General features: G+C 35.3%; 1 protein-coding gene across 6 annotated transcripts in view; it reads left to right on the top strand.

The window, feature by feature from the left end:
- LOC131053573 (double-strand break repair protein MRE11) overlaps positions 1–20,391 on the top strand; it is a 103,958-nt gene that overhangs the window by 36,205 nt on the left and 47,362 nt on the right. For all 6 annotated transcript variants that reach the window (XM_057988197.2, XM_057988199.2, XM_057988196.2 and 3 more), the window contains 10 exons: positions 8,338–8,457; positions 8,634–8,702; positions 8,785–8,876; positions 9,077–9,179; positions 9,284–9,391; positions 14,908–14,970; positions 15,058–15,129; positions 15,249–15,326; positions 17,321–17,383; positions 17,514–17,577. In XM_057988197.2, the coding sequence (XP_057844180.1) occupies positions 8,338–8,457; positions 8,634–8,702; positions 8,785–8,876; positions 9,077–9,179; positions 9,284–9,391; positions 14,908–14,970; positions 15,058–15,129; positions 15,249–15,326; positions 17,321–17,383; positions 17,514–17,577 (832 nt within the window). The remainder of the gene's footprint in view (positions 1–8,337; positions 8,458–8,633; positions 8,703–8,784; positions 8,877–9,076; positions 9,180–9,283; positions 9,392–14,907; positions 14,971–15,057; positions 15,130–15,248; positions 15,327–17,320; positions 17,384–17,513; positions 17,578–20,391) is intronic.

The following is a 20,391-nucleotide window of genomic DNA, read 5'->3' as shown; positions in this document are numbered from 1 at the left end:
GAAGACCAAAAAAGTTTGGGAAACCTATTGTCCCTATTTGATACTGAAATGGACCTATACATTTTTTAAAGAATATCTTGGCAGTGTCTTCTGCAGATATCCCTTTCTTGTAGGGTAATGGGAGTAGGACAACCATTTTGAGAACTTGTCAACTACAACGTGTACATAATTGTGACCATTTCTGCTGCTTACGAGAAGACTTGACATGAAATCCATGGAAACAGACTGCCAAGGTTGTCAAGGATTGACAGTGGTTTGTACAGACCCTATTTTTGATTGGTTGGTTGCAATGGCATAGACTGCAAGAACTGATGTATATAGGAACATCACGACATAATTTGGGCCAATAGAAGTACTTGTGAAAAATTCCCACTTTATTCTATAGTTCAAATTGACCTGCCCTCTGACTGTAGTGAGCTTCTAAGACCATCTCCTGACACTTCTCAGTAGGAACATATATATGCCCTATGTGGCATAGCAGTCTGTTCTTGATGTGCTATTCAGGAATCTGTCACCTAGGACATGTCTGAGAAGTCAGAATTAGTGTTACAAGATTTGGACATGGTCGGCAAGCTGATTTTTGACTGAGACTGAGACTGAGACTCAATGCTCAGACTCAGCCAAGACTCAACAAAGAATCGGCAAATTGAAAAAACCATGAAAGATAGATATTGTCAAGGATTTAAAGCTTTAGTCACACACCTTTCAATAAATAAACTTTAAAGACACAAGTGACTTATAAAAAAGAAGCTACTTTGATCACCTATACAAGTATACATCAATCACATGACTACAAAAATGGATTCTAGATAAAGGAAACAACAGTTCTAAATATATAAATATTCTCATGTTCTTTAGGTGTACCTGCAAATCCTTGAACATACATGTATTTCCTGATTTGACTATTTCATTCAAGCTTTATAGTTATCTAATTATTGCATCGTTTTATTACTGAGCTTTGTCTGCTTCTAGGTTGATAAGCCTTTTGGATTATTATAGGGGTAAAATATAAATGCCAGTTATGCTTTTAAAAATTCTGGAGTAATAACACTCAAATTAGTAGTTATATATTAGTCATTATTTATGTTAGTGATCTAAGTATTTGATGTTGTGGGTAGCATTTTAGGGTCTTAGACAAGTTATGCACCATCTAACCACTTTGTGTATGAATAAAGCTTAAACAATGCAAATTTTCTATAAAGGAAATTGTGTTATGAAACTTGATTCATTCACCCTTGTGTTACACATTAATAATTCTATATTGTTGTGCAGGATTATATCTGCTTTGTAGAAATAAATCATTTATGCAGAAATAAATTAATTTTGTGGGTAATTATCTGTTATGTTCGAATAGATCAGTTATGCGTGGGTATGCCAGCTATATCCTAACACAGTCGTTAATCATCCATCACCTTTTACTCATCTGTTATCCATTTATCTATCCATCAGTTATGTGATGACACAGGGATATGTTGATATGTTACAGTAAAGTGATTAATTTGGTGGCAAAATGAATCACAGATCAGTTATGATAAGGCCTTTGAGTCTCAAGTGAGTTTGCATTTTTTTGGGAGGGGCAGAGGCAGGCAAACTATTGAATAGGATTCAGGAGTACTATTGTGGCAAGTATAGCACCCAAACTGCTCTTGGATTAGGCTTGAGTTTGCACCCATATCAACTCAGTAAAGTTTTTTTTTATGGTGAATATGCTATGTGGAGTCATAGTTACAAGACTTGGACCCGGCAGACTGATTTTTGACTCAGACTTGGGAAATTTAAAAACCACGAAATAGAGAGATTTTATAATGATTTGAAGTGTTTACCCCTTTAATAAATTATAGAGACTTAATAAACCATAGTTCCATAAAGTTTTGTAACGCAGGGATGGCTTTTGGGGATGGGGGAACCAAGGACCTAAAAGATGGTGTTGCAAATATTATTTAGTACTTGAAAAATTTGTTATAAAAAAATGTATAAGAAATAATAAATCAAATTGTAAACTGCCTAATAGAAAACATAATGCTTTGCACAATGAGAATGTCAAATATTTATATAGTATTATATTCAAAAGGTCAATATGATGATCACAATCAAAATTGAAATACATTTATGTACTTGATCCCCAAAGGTCGTGGCAAACTCCTTGTCATCAGAATTGCTATACCCATCCAGCTCAAAGCTCTTCCAAACCAACCCTATATCTGTTGCATCGTCGTCAATTTGTGCTAGCTCTTTTGGCTCTACATCCCATCATGTTGTTGGATTCTCTTTGTAAATAAGTGTGTTATGATCAATTAGATGTAAGGCACCATGTACAACTACAATCATCTTCGCCCTCCTAGAGGTAAGTTTGTTCTTTTTGACATAGGGGTTGAAGCTATATGTAGACCAATTTCTCTCAAGAGTAGAAGAGCTCAAAACTTGAGATGAGGCAAATGGTTAGTGAGTTTGTCAATGAATGAGGCCCATGCAGAGTCCATCATAGATTTTGGGTCCTCCTATGCCATAGTCTACCTATTTGAGATTTTCTCTTAAAGACATCCCCTAACTGTGGCAAATTTGGTCCCTATTGTGTGCATTCATGAAGATTGCCTTTATCTCAACATCTACCGTAGGGGAAACTTTGCCATGCCCTTGCACATACCACTTCAGGTTCAGTGCATAAGCAGCCACATGCAAAGAATTGTTGAACTTCTTTTACTTTTGTTGAATGATAGGCGAAATGTGTTAATTACAGAATTGCAATGTGTGGTAATTTATTTATACGATAGCCTTCATTTGGCCAAGAAAGTTGTCAATGCACTCATGCACCTCTCTTAGGTTTGGAGCATTAGCATACCCATATCCAATGACTTCCAAAATTAAAGATACGATTAATAGAATGTATATGTCGTCAGCACAAAAAATGTTGCACTTTAGCTTTCCTTCATTCTCTTCCCTTTCTCTAACTTAGACTTAGGCTATTAATTCCACTCTCGTATCATGAATATTAATTGCAATGCCTCTTGCAACTCAAGCATCCTCTCCAAGATAATGAAGTATGAGACTTATTTGGTATCTACAAGTCCCAAAAATCTCTTCGTTGAATAAGGTTAGCAATGACATGTACACAACAGGGAACTCATCATATATGTCCCCATTACTTTCCACACATAGGCTGCGTTTCTTCAATCTGCACCACATACTTAGGGCCAACCTCCTCAATAGCATCTCTAATGATTTGAAATTAATGGGTCATAACATTTTCAAGTGTTTTAGCTGTACACAACTCATGGATTATGACATCTTTAGCATCAAAAACAAAAACCACATGGAGTAAATGAACTATTGTAATGTCCCCTACTAGGTTTAGGCCTGTTTTAACCATACTTAACCTATTTCAATGTACTTACGACTTAAACTAAACTGATTAGGAGACAATTCTATCTTAACATGAATCAAATCAGTGATATTCCATAGTTCAATCAATTAATTTATTAATAAGTAACTTGCTCGTCTTTTATACATCCATGATTCTTAATGCAAGTGTCAAACTTTGTTAATACTTTAGTTTTAAGGAAGAAGAGGATGTGAATGTTACCAAAGTGATTAGATACAAATACAATAGGTTCTCTCAAAGTTTACAGATCCAAGCCCTTACCCTATCTTGGGACCCTGTCCCTCAAGGTTCTCGGGACGCTGATCCCCACCCTATTGTCACCCTATTGTCTGGATTTAGACTGCCCCTCTTTGGAAACATCTCAATTCCCAACTTCTTAAATACTGACAGTAGTAACAAGAATTATATATAAACAAATTCTTCTTACTGTTATAAGCTCTTTCTGATTTATTATCAAGTAATGTTATTTGTCTGATTAAGACATTATAAATATATATTATATATTTTTATTTACTTTCAGGTGTTATTATAATATATATTAATGCAGAGTAGTTTCCAAAAAAATATTATAATAATTATAATTATAATATATATCATTAATATTTATAATAGTATTAAATCCTCTGTAAGAACATCAGCAGGCTTCTTATATTAAGCAATAAGCATACATATTAAGTGCATACCATGCATACTACCCAGATCAAGAATGTTACTGCCTGTAACTCAATATCAGGTCCGATCTGATTTTATTGGTATTATTTGTTTTATATATTTTTTTATATCCCTCTTTTTTCTTAACTTCCTCCATGCCTAATTTTTCTATCTGGTCTTCTCTACTTTATACCTTTATGTTCCTTTTGAGGAGAGAAAATACTTTAGATGTGGCTATCCCTTCAAAGGGGGTCACACCCTTTCACCGCAATTGTAATGTTTCTTTCTAACTCGAACTAATCATTGTTTAAGTGCCTTTCCATAATGATTTGTTTTGCTATTGGAACGATGCCCTTCCATCATAAAACGATGCCCTCTAATAGTAATTTTTAGTTATTTAATTTTGACGGCAGTGATTGCTTTCATATTCTTAACGGTAATGATTAATTATATGATGGGCACATATATAATACAATTTAACATTAATATAAGAACGTTATTAATTCGAATAAGTCTTTATGTAGGGGTATTACATCAGACAAACAAATTTGTGTCAGATATTGTCAGAAGTTGTACCCTCTTTCCCTTTTAGAGGTGTATGGCTGGCAATATACAGTACCGCTCATTCATTTGATCATTTGTATTAATAGTTAAATTGCAGCAATGTCTTTGGATATAATGTTCTCAAATAAATCAGTAGAAGTTATAATGGAATATTCATGGAATATAATATTATATCTGCTGAAGCAACTCCACAAAGCAGCCCTGATAAATCTGAATATGTCAAATTCAGAAATCTTGATTTCATAGCCTTTTGACCATTATTATTATTATTATTATTATTGGGAACATTAGTGACATTACAACTATGGTAGTGAGGAGACTATTTCAATAATCTCAACATCACTAGCTCTTTGTGGGTTCTTGTGCTTGTATCTCAAATAAACTTGCAATGCTCCTATAGACATAGTAGCATTCATTAGGATTGGGATGAAGTTAACAAATCAAAAGTATAAATGTAATTCAATTTAGAGAATAAAAGAATGTTGCTTTTCCATCCAGCATGGCACAAAATAATTTTTGTTTTTTGCTTTTTGAAGCTAGAGTGGAGCTTTTAGGGGCAGGAAACCCCAATGGGGTTGAGGGTTAGCAAATCTCGTGGTGGTCTATGGGTAACGCTTCTAGTGGGGTTGAGGGGGAGAACTCTTGCCACCAAGCCTAAATTAAGGGCTTTTAAACCACACAAACCTTTGTGGCACATGCCATTTTTCATAGTTTTATCCCTTTTAATCAAGCTCCCAAGAGTCTAAACTCAAAACCCTTAGAATAATTGAAGCCACAGAGTAGTAATTAGGCCTTAACATTGTTTGACAGCTTTTGTTTCAATGGATTGTATTTTAGCTAAGTTGCTGGTTCGGGTTTGGGCACTGGTTCGCTGGTTTGACAAAATTTTGAAAAGGGGTTTGGGTTCGTTAGTACAAAAACAATGTAAAAATTATATATTAAGATTAGAATGTCACATAGCATCATATAAACAACAAAACCACCATAAACTTGTTAGATTTTGTCTGTGACTTACAATTGAAGAAGTGTTGAATGTATACAAATCATATCAAACTACTGATGATCATGAAAGTGGCGTGGGAATAAGAAGCTAATTGCAATTTAGCTTATGTTTATTTTGGGAGAAGATTGGGACTCTAAATCTGTGTGGAGATCAGCTACTCTATTAAAAGTATTGTTTATATCTCAGATTGTAAGGTCTGATACAAGTTCAAGGATTTCTATATTCAGTGAGTCCAACTGCTTAAGTGTGTAAATCATAAGTGAGCTCAGGAAATTGAATATTTCTGTTGCTGTTCATAAGCCGAGGATTGTAAATCAGAATGAGCTAATGCATGGGTATTCTGCTGTTGTGATTGAGCACTGCTCCAGTAGGTTAACAAGTAAGAGCTCAGAAATCAATTGTTTGCTGCTCTGTTTTACCTTGCTTCAGACAAACGAATAAATCTATCAAATGTGTATTGCTGTTCTTAATAATTTGAAGTCTTAAACCTGCATAATAACTTGCAAAACAATCACACAAATCTGCAAGTTTAAAACACATCTCTACAAACAAGAAATCCTCATTGCTATAAATTTTATAAAATTTTGTAAAAAAATAGTAAATTTGGGTGCCCAGGCATACAGGTTTGCCCCAGACAAACCAGCTCGCCTGGGCACGAATCCTGGCCGGACCCAAAGGCAAACTGGACCAGGACCCGAACCTGAAGTAGACCGGACCAGTACCAGGCCCTGAACCCGGCGAACCCTGCAACTTAGTATTTTAGCTTCAAATGCTTTTGTTTTCTCTTTGTTTGTGCTTGTAAATGAACTGAACAACATTTAGAAGTGATGTAGGTCATTTTCAAGTTTTTTTTAAAAATTTGCTTTTTAAAATTTTCTTTTTTTTTTATAGTGTTCCATGGGGACATGTTCCACCTCCAAAAGTACAAGTTTTCAGGACATGGATGTACTTGAGATGTGTGGACTTGGGGGAGCAGAGGAAGCCATCATGATTTGAGTGGATGAATCAAATGAGACTGTAAACCGTCTGCGCTTTGATAGACACGAAAAAGGACTCTTAGTTCCCCAGTTCTCTTTGGGTGAAACAAAGAACAAAGAGATGAATTTGATGATGAAGAAGAGGAAAACAGATTTATAGGAAATTATGTTTGACAATTTATTTGAGGGAATAACTGATGTATGGAAATGAATTATTTGGAAAGCCTGTAATTTTTGTGCCTTCAAGTTATGTCTAATGCCTGTAATTTTGAGTTTCACTGACATATTTTGGTCTTCTGGAGACTTCAGTATGTTTTCTATCTTCTGTTATTCTGACCGATAATTCTGTAAGCAATGTAGGTGTTGGATAAAAAGGAAATATATGTCTAGAATATGGTAGAATTAAGATTGAGGGGCAATTTTCTTGTATCATTATTAATAGCTTGTATTTTTCATTCAAACCCTTACTGCAATGGCCGACATTAGGGATGCATAAGCTCTAACCGGAAAATTCATCTTGTTTAACCTATAACTGTCAGGGCATTACCATCCCTTTTGAGGAAGTTTTGTTTTATGACAGTAGTAGCTCTACTAACATTATGGTAGGTATTTGATCTGTAAAAGGATCAGTTTTGTGTTCCAGATTTCATGGCAAGGTACAATGCAGCTTTCTGGAAACATGTGGAGCAGAGGACAGAGAAAAATTGAGGAAAAATGAAGGTTTCAAGTAGTTTTGTGTGAAAACATGGGTTTCTTTAAGGTGGTGGTTTCATCCTAGATAGTGATGGTTTCATGCAGGACAAGTGGTGGTCTTAGTTAACAGTGGTTTTGCTGTCAGCTATACTGGTTTCAACATCACCACTGATGACAAGCAGCAGTTTCGTCGTGTGTATGAGTAATGGTCCATATGTATCAAAAATTGCTTCTGGGTCCTCTTCCAGCTCCTTCACTTTCGAGCATTTCTTGATGGTCTGTACATCTGTTTATGTTCATGTTAAATATTCAAAGTTGGGGGATAGAAAAATTAGTTCTTAGGAAGATTGTTGTTGGAGATTTTTAAGGGAGTTCCAAAAATATAGGCCAACAGTTGGTCCCCGTAAGGTGAATAGACTCGCAAGGGAGCTTATTAGTGGCCTTAGCCCTTAGGGTCTGAAGTTCTTGAGATTCATTATTGGTTATGCGCCAATTGACTAGGACTGTAATTGCCATTTGAATTGAGAGGTTGAGTGGTAGCTCACATTTGCTGGAGTTTTCTCCCATAAACGGGTTTCTTGAGGGTGAATTCTATTTTTTTTTGTGTGTATGGTATTGCTCTCATTTCTATTCTACTAGTTTAATTCTTACAACTGACAAGTTAATTATTTCTTTCTTTACTTAAATCTTTAAGTGATGAAGTACCTAATGGACTATCTAATGTAATTTATAGATCAGTATTATAAATAAAGATTAATGTCTCATGCACTTATGTCTTTTTAGTGCTTTATCGAGATTCTAATTCATGGAATATACACATTTATATCAAAGAACAGCAAAGCTTTCTGCTGCAATTGTGTTCATTTGAATTTTTCTATAAGGTAGTGGCAGAAAATTTTGAGCTGACAAAGGCAAAATAAATTGAATGTTTTGTTTCCAATAATGTAAACTTCTATAACTGTTGCTTGGATGTTAGCCCACTGCTAATATTGATTTTTTTCATTTTATTACTTTTTTTCAGCAGCTGGGATTAGTATATAGATATAATTGATTTACTATATTCGTGACAGGATAATCTTTCTGCAATCGATATTCTTTCTGCATGTAATCTTGTGAATTACTTTGGAAAAATGGTTCTTGGAGGCTCTGGTGTTGGTCAGATCACTCTTTATCCGATACTCATAAGAAAGGTAATTACTTTCTCACCAGAGAATTCCAATGATAAACTTGTTAATATATACATCGATTTAAAATATTTATTCCTTGAATTATTCCTCTTATTGGAAAAAGTATGAGGAAACCTTGTACAATTATGGTGCATGTGTTATGTACTGGTAGAAATAAAATATTGTATCGCTCTAAGCAGGATGTTACATCAGTGGCTCTTTATGGCCTTGGAAATATACGTGACGAGCGGCTTAATCGGATGTTTCAGGTAGTTTAAAAATCATCCATTTTGACTCGATGTAATGCTCAAGACAAAAGTCCTTCATTGAACTGTAATTTTTCTCTTGTAGACACCTCATGCTGTTCAATGGATGCGACCTGAACCTCAGGAGGGATGCCCTATGTCAGATTGGTTCAACATTTTGGTACTCCACCAAAACAGGTAGCTTAGTTTAGCTTAAACTTTCTATTGTTTACTGGGCGAAAGCAGTAATTTTCTGCATTTCTGTTGCTTTCTTGGGTTAAATGCTAATGAATTTTGCATTAAATTCCCAAGCCTATCTAAGAGATGCATTTGGGTTTCAGGTGAACAATAATATTGAAACAGTGTTCAGTTAATTGTAACTTGACTTTGCACTACAGGATCAAAACAAATCCAAAGAATGCAATCAATGAGCAGTTCCTTCCACGCTTTCTGGATTTTGTTATTTGGGGGCATGAACATGAATGCCTGATTGATCCACAGGTTTTGAAGATTAAGTCGTTATTGTGCAAAGACATTTGAGATAAATTGTACATTAGCTGTTTTGCTCAAGGTTTTAATTGATACTTATAGGATTTATGCTGTAGGAAGTATCTGGAATGGGATTTCATTTAACACAGCCAGGATCATCTGTTGCTACATCTCTCATTGATGGTGAAGCAAAGCCCAAACATGTGCTTCTTTTGGAAATAAAGGTTTTCCCTTTACCTATTGAGAACTGTTAATCATTGATCACCTATAAACTGTTTGTTTTGTTTTCTTTGCATATGGAAAGGCCAATTTGTTGGACATTTATAGTATCGAGATGCATTAGATTACAAGATTATCGATCTCTTTCTCTCTTATGAGTTTATAAAACGATAAAAATGGTAGGAGAGAAACCCCCTTAAAATCACATTGGTTATAGTTTGATGATCCGTGTATCACAAACATGATAGTATGTTTCTCAGAGGACCTAATTTTCTGGCTTTGGAAACATTTCAGAAACGGGCATTCACTGGAAAGTGAGGAAACTTTGTGGATTGCTTAGAATTTTTGTCTGTAATTTTGATTTCGAGACTCTATAAGAAATGTTTCCAACACATTTTGACATGTTTCTAAAGAGCAATCGAGATTAGTAGTGTTCATGTGTTTTTGGTGAGCTGTCCAGATCCAATCTGAGGAAATGTGGGTAGGGCAGTATAATACTTCTAAGTGGAGATTTGATTTTGGAAGAAACACAAATGAGAATATCTAAATTGAGAAATATACATAATGCTGTGATCGTTATTGGACATGTATACATGTTATGACAAAAAGGCAATTATGCAGGCAAACTTGCTTGTCCAGAAAACTAACTTTCAACAATATAGATGGTTCTCAATATCACAATGCTTCTCAAATGCCTCAGAAAGTCATTCTTTTAAAACAAAATATTTTAAAGCAATTCAGTTATCCAGTGAAGGTAATTTTTTTTACAATATTAAAAATTGGAAGAGAAATAAGGATACAGCCATTTACACTATCAATTTTATTTCAGGATGATGTATTATACTATGTTACTGGTTCGCCCCTGGAACCTATAGGTTCATGTCTGATCTGGCCTGGATATGGATCTCGGTTTGGTTTCATTGGGGGGTCCTCCTAGGGTCCTTAAAAATCACTGTGGGTTCGTCTGGGACAAACTCAGATAAACCTGTCACAAATTTCTGGGATATTTCCTTCTTCTGCCGCAATGGACCTGCATTTTTCTTTTGTAAATCGTTACAAAACTCTGTGGGAAGATATACAATCATATATACATACATGTATGTAGGTATGTATACATACATACATACATACATACATAGATACATACATACATACATACATACATATATGTATATGTATATGCATATGTATATATGTATGTGTATGTATATAAGTATATGTTACCTAGGGATGAGCCATTTTTTTTTTCAGGCCTCCGCCTTCCTGGGACGTCCCAATAATAGGGGACGCCTCTATAAATTTTGCCTATTGACAATGAATTCTACGAGCTATATGACTTTGACTCTCAATTTAAAGCAAATTTGGCATAGGAATTCTGCTAGTTCTTATATGTTAAGGTTCTATAATGTATGGGTGCATGCATTGTCCATGTTTTCATATGAATATTTCAATTTTCCCTATTTTTATATAGCCATCCCCTTTGCCGTCCCATAGCCATCCCCAAAATTGGCTTGAAAAATCGGCATCCTGGAAACATGTCTGCACATTTGGGGTAACCTTGGATATATATGTATACATATACGCACATATATTTGTATGAATACACACACACACACACACACACGTATATATATATATACTCTCACACACATCAACCCCAGAATGGGTGTGCCTTCATATTACATATCTATATTTTGTACTTTCTTTGAGGATCTTCAAGTTAATTGATGTTTTTTTTTTTGATGATGGTGTTTTCTTCCTCTTGTTTTGTCTCGCGGGGGGTGGAGGAGGGGTGGGCGATGCAGTCCATTTCTAATTTCCACATTCACATTTTCACTGTTATTGTTGGCAGCTGGAGCAATTGAGGATACAGATGAAATCTCAGTTTTCTTGTGTTGCACATTCGATTTCTCCAAAGAGAGTGAAGAAGCCTTTGTGAAAGCATTGTTTGGCTTCTTTTCAGGCACAATCTCATGATTATGGTCTTGCACATCAATTGGACAGGGGGTGCTTGAAGTTGTATCCTTTCCCTGAAGTATAGAAGAATAGGCAACAACATTCTGCTCCATAGGAGAGATAACATAATGGTGGAACTCAACCCTATCCCATCAAGATGGCTTGCTGATAGGGGCAACATTAGCCCTCTCAACAACGCGTCTCCTTCCACATTGTGTGGTAATGTGTTCTGTTGCAAAACAATTTTTGCACCCGAAGGTAAATTTTTCGTAATCTATTGGTTGGCACCAATGCCTGTTTCCAATCTTGAGAAAAATCTTTGTTGGAAGGCCTATTGAAACATCCATTTCAACGCACAAGCAAGCAAAAGTTGAATTTTCATAATTAATTATTTCCTTTAAAATGCTGTTATATTTGCCTAGGTCATTACCAATCGCCTTCAAACAATCAATTTCCCAAAATTGCAGGGGGTGGTAAGGTAAACGCACCCATAAATAAGCTGAAGTAGATGTCTCTGTTTGGAGGTCGAACGAGGGGAACCAAGGTTTCATACATAAGAAATCTCCTTGGAAGAACCAGAACCCAGTATTGAGTACCAGTTCCTTGTCATCCAAAGATTCAAATTCTAGGATGAAAAACCCTTTTGCACAAGGACAAATACTAATTTCTTCCTCCAAATATTCTTTCCAATTCGAGCTTATCTAGGAAAGGAAATCACATAACTTTGGCCATACCTTCATAAATGTGCATATAAGGGTGTTGTCTTGTAAATAGTCTTCTCTATCACAAGCGAAACTGTCCAAACATATCTCTGGTGTGGATGTGGAATGGTGAACAAAGAAAGGGGGACTCTGAGAAGCACAATAATGGAGAGGAGGGTTAGAGATAGAAACCCAAGGTGGCGCAAAAGTGCCAAAAAATTTATGGCCCCCATTCAGCCCTAGGGCATCCTGATGAAGTGTAGCTTTGAAATTGAGTGGTGAAACAGTCTTTCTTTGCAGGGACGGAGAACTGTTGGATCTAGAGTTTGAAATATTTCCACAGGGACAAGTGAGAGCAACAGGGACCATAGCATTGCCCCCACCAAGCAATGAATTCAAACTCCCACGCAATCTAGCATGCCGTTCAGGAATTGGTCTAAGGCAACTACGTGAGGAATGGATGAATGGCTGACAGCAAATGAGGCACACCCAAAACCGCCAAGTTTTACACCCTTGTTGCCCAAACCAGGCTTTCGTGAACCAAAATAATCCTCACCAACATGCAAGGCATTGTGTGAAGGAGCTAAGGCGGATGGAGGATCCGAAGTTGCACAAGAAGTAGAGCAGACAGCTTATTGTTTTTTAAGTGTACTTGATTGAAATGACTTTTCTATTTTCTTTCCATACATACATATATATATATATATATATATATATATATATATATATATATATATATATATATATATATATATATATATATATATATATATATATATATATACACATGTACATATACATATACATATACATATACATATATAGATGTACATCTACATGTATATAATTTGTTCAAATGCTCAAAATAAATACAAAATTAAGAACATGGTTGATGATTGGTGATTTAGTGAGTGTTGTCAAATCATAATGTTGAAGATAAATCAAAATGGTTGATATTAGTGCAACTACACAGAAAATCAATAATAATCATCATTTTCAATCAGGTTTAGTTAGGTTTTTTAATATATTTTTTTGCTTTTACTATAAAGGCTTATGTGAGAACCATTGTGGACCTAGATTGGCAAGCTTGGCTTCCAAGCACAAAACTATTTCCCCTGATTTTCCCAATATTTATCTTGGAATTGCAGGAAATGATCAATCTCCCATTAATTTATTTTTTGATCAACTAATTGCTTGGTGCTTGCAAATGTTTAATATTCTTTTTGACATTGTTTCTCTGAAAGCTTTAAAATACAAAATAATTAACAATGATGAAAAATAACTTAACAAACTAAAAAATGAAAATTTGAAGAGTAATTGTTAATTTGTTAGAGATGGGAAGAAAAATGTTTGCAGGTATCTCTCATCTATCTTCAATTTTTTTTACCCAAATGGCAATGAACATGTGGTCATGAATTTTATTTTCAATAATTTTGTAATGATCTAGAATTGAGAATTTTGAAAGATTCAAAATTTTCTCAATGAACCACTACGTAAATTCATCTTCTATTTGATTACAATGTTGCCCTAAACTTTCTACATAAATCTCAATTGGAGGAACAAAGAAAGGTAAAGTAATGTAGAAGTTCATTTCCATCCCCTCCTAACCATATGAATCTTATTTTCTCCTAAGGTTGCTGCTTGACATTCCATTCAATGCAAAAGCACTAACCCATTCAATAATTTCTAAAGAAAAAGAATTTAACAACCTAGCTAAACAATTCATCATTTTCACATGAAATTTCTTCTAGCAACCACCTTAATCACACACATATGGCCTTCAAATTGGGCTTCTAGCTAAAACTTTGCCCAACATTCTAAAGAATAAAGATTCAAAGACACATGAGTGATGCAATCCATGTATTTTGTTGCAGCAATCGTTTTCTTGTGCTTGTTTATCATTGTACCTAGGCCTACAACTTCTGTAAAACCCCAAGGGAACATAAGGACTACTATGTGTACATTAAGTTATTGATATGTAGAGCTTAGAATGGTTCAACAGGACTTGATCTTGTTACTAGCAGGGCATCATGTGCTGAGAAAAATATGTTATAATCATAAAAATCTTATTCCTGCATAGAACCAATGCAAATTACTCAGCTCCAATATTTCTCTTTTATTCATGTCCTACCAAATTGAACCTCCTTTACCCATAGTGTCAACCACATCTGTTGAGCCCCTCCAATTCTAGTATAGTAGCTCTAAATTTGGAGGGATGCGTTGGTGTCCCTAGGGCGCTCGAGGGACATCACGATGTGCTGTCTGTCCCGGGGATGCCAGGGTGTACTGAACTTCATATAAACATGGGATATCCTGTCCCTGCTCTCCTTAACACAAAACATGTCAGAGCTCCCCTTGACACGAAGTATCTCAGATTTTTGGGACATATGCCTAGTTCCTGGAGACATGCCCTCAAGGAACACTAATTTCTGATCTATTAAGTACTGAAGAACCAGCATTTAACAGCTATTTATGTCTAGCTGTCCATTGTAAGTAAGCTCCTTAGATAAGTCTTCAGAAACCAGTTGATGGGGTAATTGCATTTGTCTTATGGTTAACTCTGATTTTTATTTGAAGAATACTTGCTTAACACTTTGAAGGTATTTGAAGAGGACACTTTTGGACAAGGCAAGTTTTCGTTGTGGGGCATCTTCATGTTTGTCTTGTGTATCAAAGAACTGTTCTTGTAAATTTGATAATTTCTGTTTTATATCTTATAGATATCTCAAAAGAAGTACATTTTTCTAGAATATCATATCTGAGTTTGCTGGAAACTATTATTTTTCAATTCTTTGCCTACTGTGGTATGATATATTCTAGAATTTGATGTTTTATCTTGGATAATTAATATTGCATTTTTTCAGGGGAGTCAATATCGACCAACTAAAATTCCATTGCAATCTGTGAGGCCTTTTGAATATAAGGAGGTGATGATGTTTTCTGGTTTTTCATTAGATTACATACAAGCTCTTTCATCCAAAAAGAGATTAAAATTCATAATTTTTTGTTAGCAGGTTGTTCTAAGGGATGACCCTGACTTAGATCCCAATGACCAAACTGCAGTTCTTGAATATCTAGATAAATTGGTAAACTTTTCATGCATAAAGAACTGGTTTTGATATCTAGGATTATCATTGTAGAGTACACAATTTTTTGTGGATCTTCACATTTCTATTTTATTAAATCTTAGAAATTAATCTTGCAGGTCAGAGATATGATTGTACATGCTGAAGGGAGGGTAGTTAGTCGCCCAGACCTGAAGATACCTTTAGTTCGAATTAAGGTGGTTACTATTCTTGATTGCTCTTTATATTCAATATCAGAAACTTCAGATCATTGAAGAATTTTTATTCTCATGTTCAGCTCTAGCACATGGTTCTACCAATCTCTCATTTTGAGTACCACTAATCACTGTGCTAACAAAATTATTTTCTAAATGGATGGATGCATGCTGGGTTAATGTGCTTTGGGTTAGTTGTTTACTACATATGTTCTTCCTTTTATGCAATCTGTTATGTAGAGTACCATTTGATGCCCGTGCTTACAAAATTATTTTTAAAACGGATGTTTGCATCTTTGATTAATGTGCTTTTTCCTAGCTGTTTACTCCACATGCTCTTCCTGTTAAGGACCTGCTTTTTATCATTCCATTCCTTGTATGCAATGTTTTATTGCCTCACATAGCTTCTTGTCAGCTGCTACCAATATTGTGGTTCTAAACGTCACAAGATTCTTTTCACAGCAAGAATTGGATTTCTGTTTCACTATCTATGACTAACTATACTTTTTTGCAATTTTGGGACCCTAAATAAGCTATGTGCAATAGGCTGCAACTTATTTGCCTGCATGTATTTTAAATGTATGTTTGACTTGTGTTTTAGTTCTCAAGTCTGGTCCTTTTGTTTGGATCATGCCATTTGACATCAGAAAGTCATCAATAATGTTCCACGGGGACGCGTCCCCTGCCGCCCTTTTTCCCTTGTACCCGTACTGGGGACAAAATGAGGATGCGGGGATGGGAATTTGCCGTTTCCTAAGCGTCCCCTTTTTGGCAAAAACATGGGATGTTTCAGGGACGGCAGGGCCTCGCGGACAGCTGGCCGTCCCCTATGGCCCAGAATTTTTATAAGTCCAAAATAAATTAAAAAACACATTTTTAATTTACAATAAAGGTTTGGCTGGCCCCACCAAGACCCCAAATAAACATTAAAATATGGAAAACCCTAATCTAATGCATAAAACAAACAAAAGGAAGAAAAAAGACACTCATTTTGACATTTGCAAAATAGGAAAAGAGCAGCAAGAAGAGAAGAAGCAGCTTGTTAAGGAGTGAACAGAAGGTGAAAGAGGAATTGGTCCAGTTCCTCTGCTGCAAAGAGGAATTGGTCCAGTTCCTCTGCTGCAAAAAGGAATTGGTCCGCATATAGCTTCATCCAATTAGTCAAGAGGAACCACCTTACCTCTGGACGATAAGAGAAGTTAGTGGCTGTTCACAGTGCATTGCGGCTATAGGATCGCCGGACTCTTGAGTATCATCAGACTCCAGCCTTACGTTGGGATGTCAATCTTGAAGATGCTATGCAAGTTGAGGAGGACAATACACCTCAAGGATTGCTTGGGGTTGCATTGGTTGAGGAGGCAGCCCCTCATATTGATAGTGACTCAGACAGAGACTCTAGCTCGGATCTTGATTTAGACTCTTAGTCTTAGACCTACCATGTGCTGATTATGGACAGCCATATATTTTCTTAGTTTATCCTCAGTCTTGACATTATGATAGACAGTTGATTATGGACTTCTATGTTTTAACTTTTCTATTTATAGTTTATGTCATCTCATGGTTATGGATGTTTATGACATATGTTTGTTGGCAATGATTGATAAAAGCATTTGAATTTTGGTAAAATGTTTGTCAATTCTCTTGTGAAATCTCAATTCAAGTCTAATGCAATTTATTAATATCTATGATGAATGCTTTACCATTGTTATGATATGCATATTTGAAATTTCTCTATATTTGTAAAAACCCCCCTATTTATTTAACAGCCATCCCTTGCCGTCCCCTCGAAATTGACCCAAAAGTACCCCTGTACCGGAAACATGTCCTGGCGTCCCCGTCCCTGTCCCCGAAACTCCGTGGAACATAGATAATAAGTAAATAAACAAATTTGCTAGAAAAAAGTTGTATAATATGTGCAATCCAAATAGAGAAAGCATGTTTATTGAGTTTCAAGTTATGGATTTTGCTAATGTCCATACGATCTTTTTATTTCTCAGGTTGATTATACAGGTTTCACAACAATAAATCCTCAGAGGTTTGGCCAAAAGTTTGTGGGAAAGGTTTGACTTCTCTTTCTTTGCTTTGTTTATTTTGGGCTTAAAGTAGATGGAGTCATGGAGGTATTGTTAAAAACACTTGGCCAAATATATTTCTTCTCTTAACATAACAAAATATTTAATCTTTTTGCAGGTTGCAAATCCTCATGATGTACTTTTATTTTCAAAGTCTACAAGACGACAACAATCAGTGGATGGTGCGTTAGTCTATTTCTCAATATAAATTCCTAGACATATCTATTTCCAATCGCTTGATGCATGTGATGATCTTTGGTAATTGTGTTTTTATTTGATCCATAATGGGCCGTAGCCGTATGATATATTTTATTAATTTAAAAAAGCTTTTTACATGTTCGGTTCAATGTGGGCACTGGTAGGAAAGAACCGAACTAAGAAAACCTCTGGTCTTGCTCAAGGATACAATCCTGGAAAATTACATCCTATCCTGTGGGGACTAAGTACATATCACAAGTTAGCCATTGGCTGATTACAATGAGAGATTACATCGATACATTACAATCGGTCCACCCATATTGTGGATATGCCATGTGGCAATTACATATATACAAGGTGCCAATCCAACTATAATACAATTGCGAATCACATTATGCTAGAAATGCAATTTCCTGTCTTTATGAAGGCGGAGATTTGAGGAAGAGGGAAATGAAGAAGCTCTCTAATAGACGAGATTCTGATCTTCCTCGGTAAGCCTAATAACCCTACAAAACCACTTTAAAGAACCATTCTCCTGCAAATTGTTAATCTCATAGTAGTATGGTTAGAGATCATATCCGTAAGCATCACAAGGTATATCCATCTCCTCAACATTGAAACAGAGGATAAAATTCATCCTAACCAGTCTTCCAAATTTCAAACAACAATTGAGGATCCGAGTCATCTATAGTGCAATGTTAACCTAGAACTAAATTAAGTCCAAAGCCATTCTGTTTAACAGTAAAAGCATGGATGAACGAAGAGTGTGTATATAGCTATATCTTAAATATGTTAATGGAATACATATTGAAGTATATAGCTATATACAAAATCACTCCAAAGTCCACCTAAATAGTCGAAAACATATTACATATGATAAAAGCGGAAAATATAGCCTATGAATTATGATGAAGAGCAGTAAACTCAGGTCTTTCTTGACAAATGTACCTTGATTGCTAGATATACCACCTTTATAGATATTAGAAATTGGCCATGATAGCCGTGGATCTATCAAAGATACAGGCCATGAAGAAAATCCAAAAGTACACCACAAAGAAGAATCCGTTTCTCTATGCATATATACATATATATATATATATATGTATGTGTATGTGTATATATATATATATATATATATATATATATATATATATATATATATATATATATATATATATATATAGTAGAAATGCCATAATAGCACCAGAATCACAAAACACACAAATTAATAAAAATTATGAAATAATGAATATATATCAATATATATATCTTAGCCAAGGGTGCAAGAATATGGGATACCGAAAACCAATCCCTTGAATCTAAAAATGATGCTAAATAAGTATCATTTATTTATATGCACCTATATATATCAAGAATATATATATTGGTTGTTTATAAGCACTTGCAGGCCTATATATCTAAATTAAATAGGTATATATTAGTATATATATGTGTATATATATACATATATATATATATCTTAGCCAAGGGTGCAAGAATATGGGATACCGAAAACGAATCCCCTAAATCTAAAAATGATGCTAAATAAGTATCATTTATTTATATGCACCTATATATATCAAGAATATATATATCGGTTGTTTATATGCACCTGTAGGCCTATATATCTAAATTAAATAGGTATATATTAGTATATATATGTTTATATATATACATATACATAGATATAAAATATATATACACCTCACTCAATATATGTTAACCGGAACTATTAAATTATATATGCATATACCTATATTTGTGACCATGACAAAGCGAAAATAAGTAACTAAGCCATCACACTTAAGACAGGGTAAGGCAGGAAAATAGAGCAAATATACCAAAGACAGAATCTAACCACCACTTTGTCAGGCAAAATATCTTCGCTTTCCTTCTTCGGAGATTAATCTGCAAGAACCAGGTCAACTTAGCATAATAGAATCTTATATATCGACCATTAAAATAGAAACATATTTTGTTTAACCACATAGCAAAAAAAACTATAATGAGTTCTGACTTTAGGATTCTGTTGTCGACTTAGGGGCTAATTACACGAGTTTGTCCTAAGTAAACCTCCAAAAATCGAAGAGGATTTAGTCTATAAGTTCAAATTTAGATTCCTATATGCAACAAACTACAACATCTAGCCATTATGAGAACTTAACTCAAGCCCTAGGAGTCGGGGGAAGCGAACTTCCCCTTCTTCCGAGGCTTGCCCTCCTCACTTACTACATTAGCAGAGGGTTCTCCTTGGCTAAACGAGGAGGTGTTTGGGATCTCCTCCTCTCCAGACATTGCTTCAATTCCTTCCTCCTCCAGGTAGTTAGCGAATTGTTTCTTGCAAACTGGCCGTTTGATATGCAGAAGCCACATCAAGAAGTTGAGATTGTGTTGCATGATTGGCCTGCTTGCAGCAAAAGCATCCTCATGTTCTACCTCCAAAATTGAAAATCTCGGCATAGGTTTATTTTTTAACATAAACCTATCATAATGCCTTGACTTCGGCACAATAAGATCATTTGTCACATTGACTACCACTCTGTCCAATTCTCCTAAAAGGTCCTTCTTGAAAACATTGCGACACAATTTTTTCACCACCTCTCTATCTTGCTCGAACTGCATGGCCACGACTAGAAACATAGCTGCTATATCCGAATTAGCCTTGGTCCTATCTTCATTCTTGATATACTCTTCCCCTAAAGTCTTCCTAACCGCCCTAATAACCAGATCATGAGGAAAAACAAGGATACCCTTCAGCTTATCGTCCTTAATTTCTCCTATGAAAGCCATTTGCCTCT

Source organism: Cryptomeria japonica, chromosome 4 (genome assembly GCF_030272615.1).
Source record: "Cryptomeria japonica chromosome 4, Sugi_1.0, whole genome shotgun sequence".
NCBI classification, from domain to species: Eukaryota; Viridiplantae; Streptophyta; class Pinopsida; order Cupressales; family Cupressaceae; genus Cryptomeria; species Cryptomeria japonica.
This window is presented reverse-complemented; position numbering and strand designations above follow the sequence as displayed.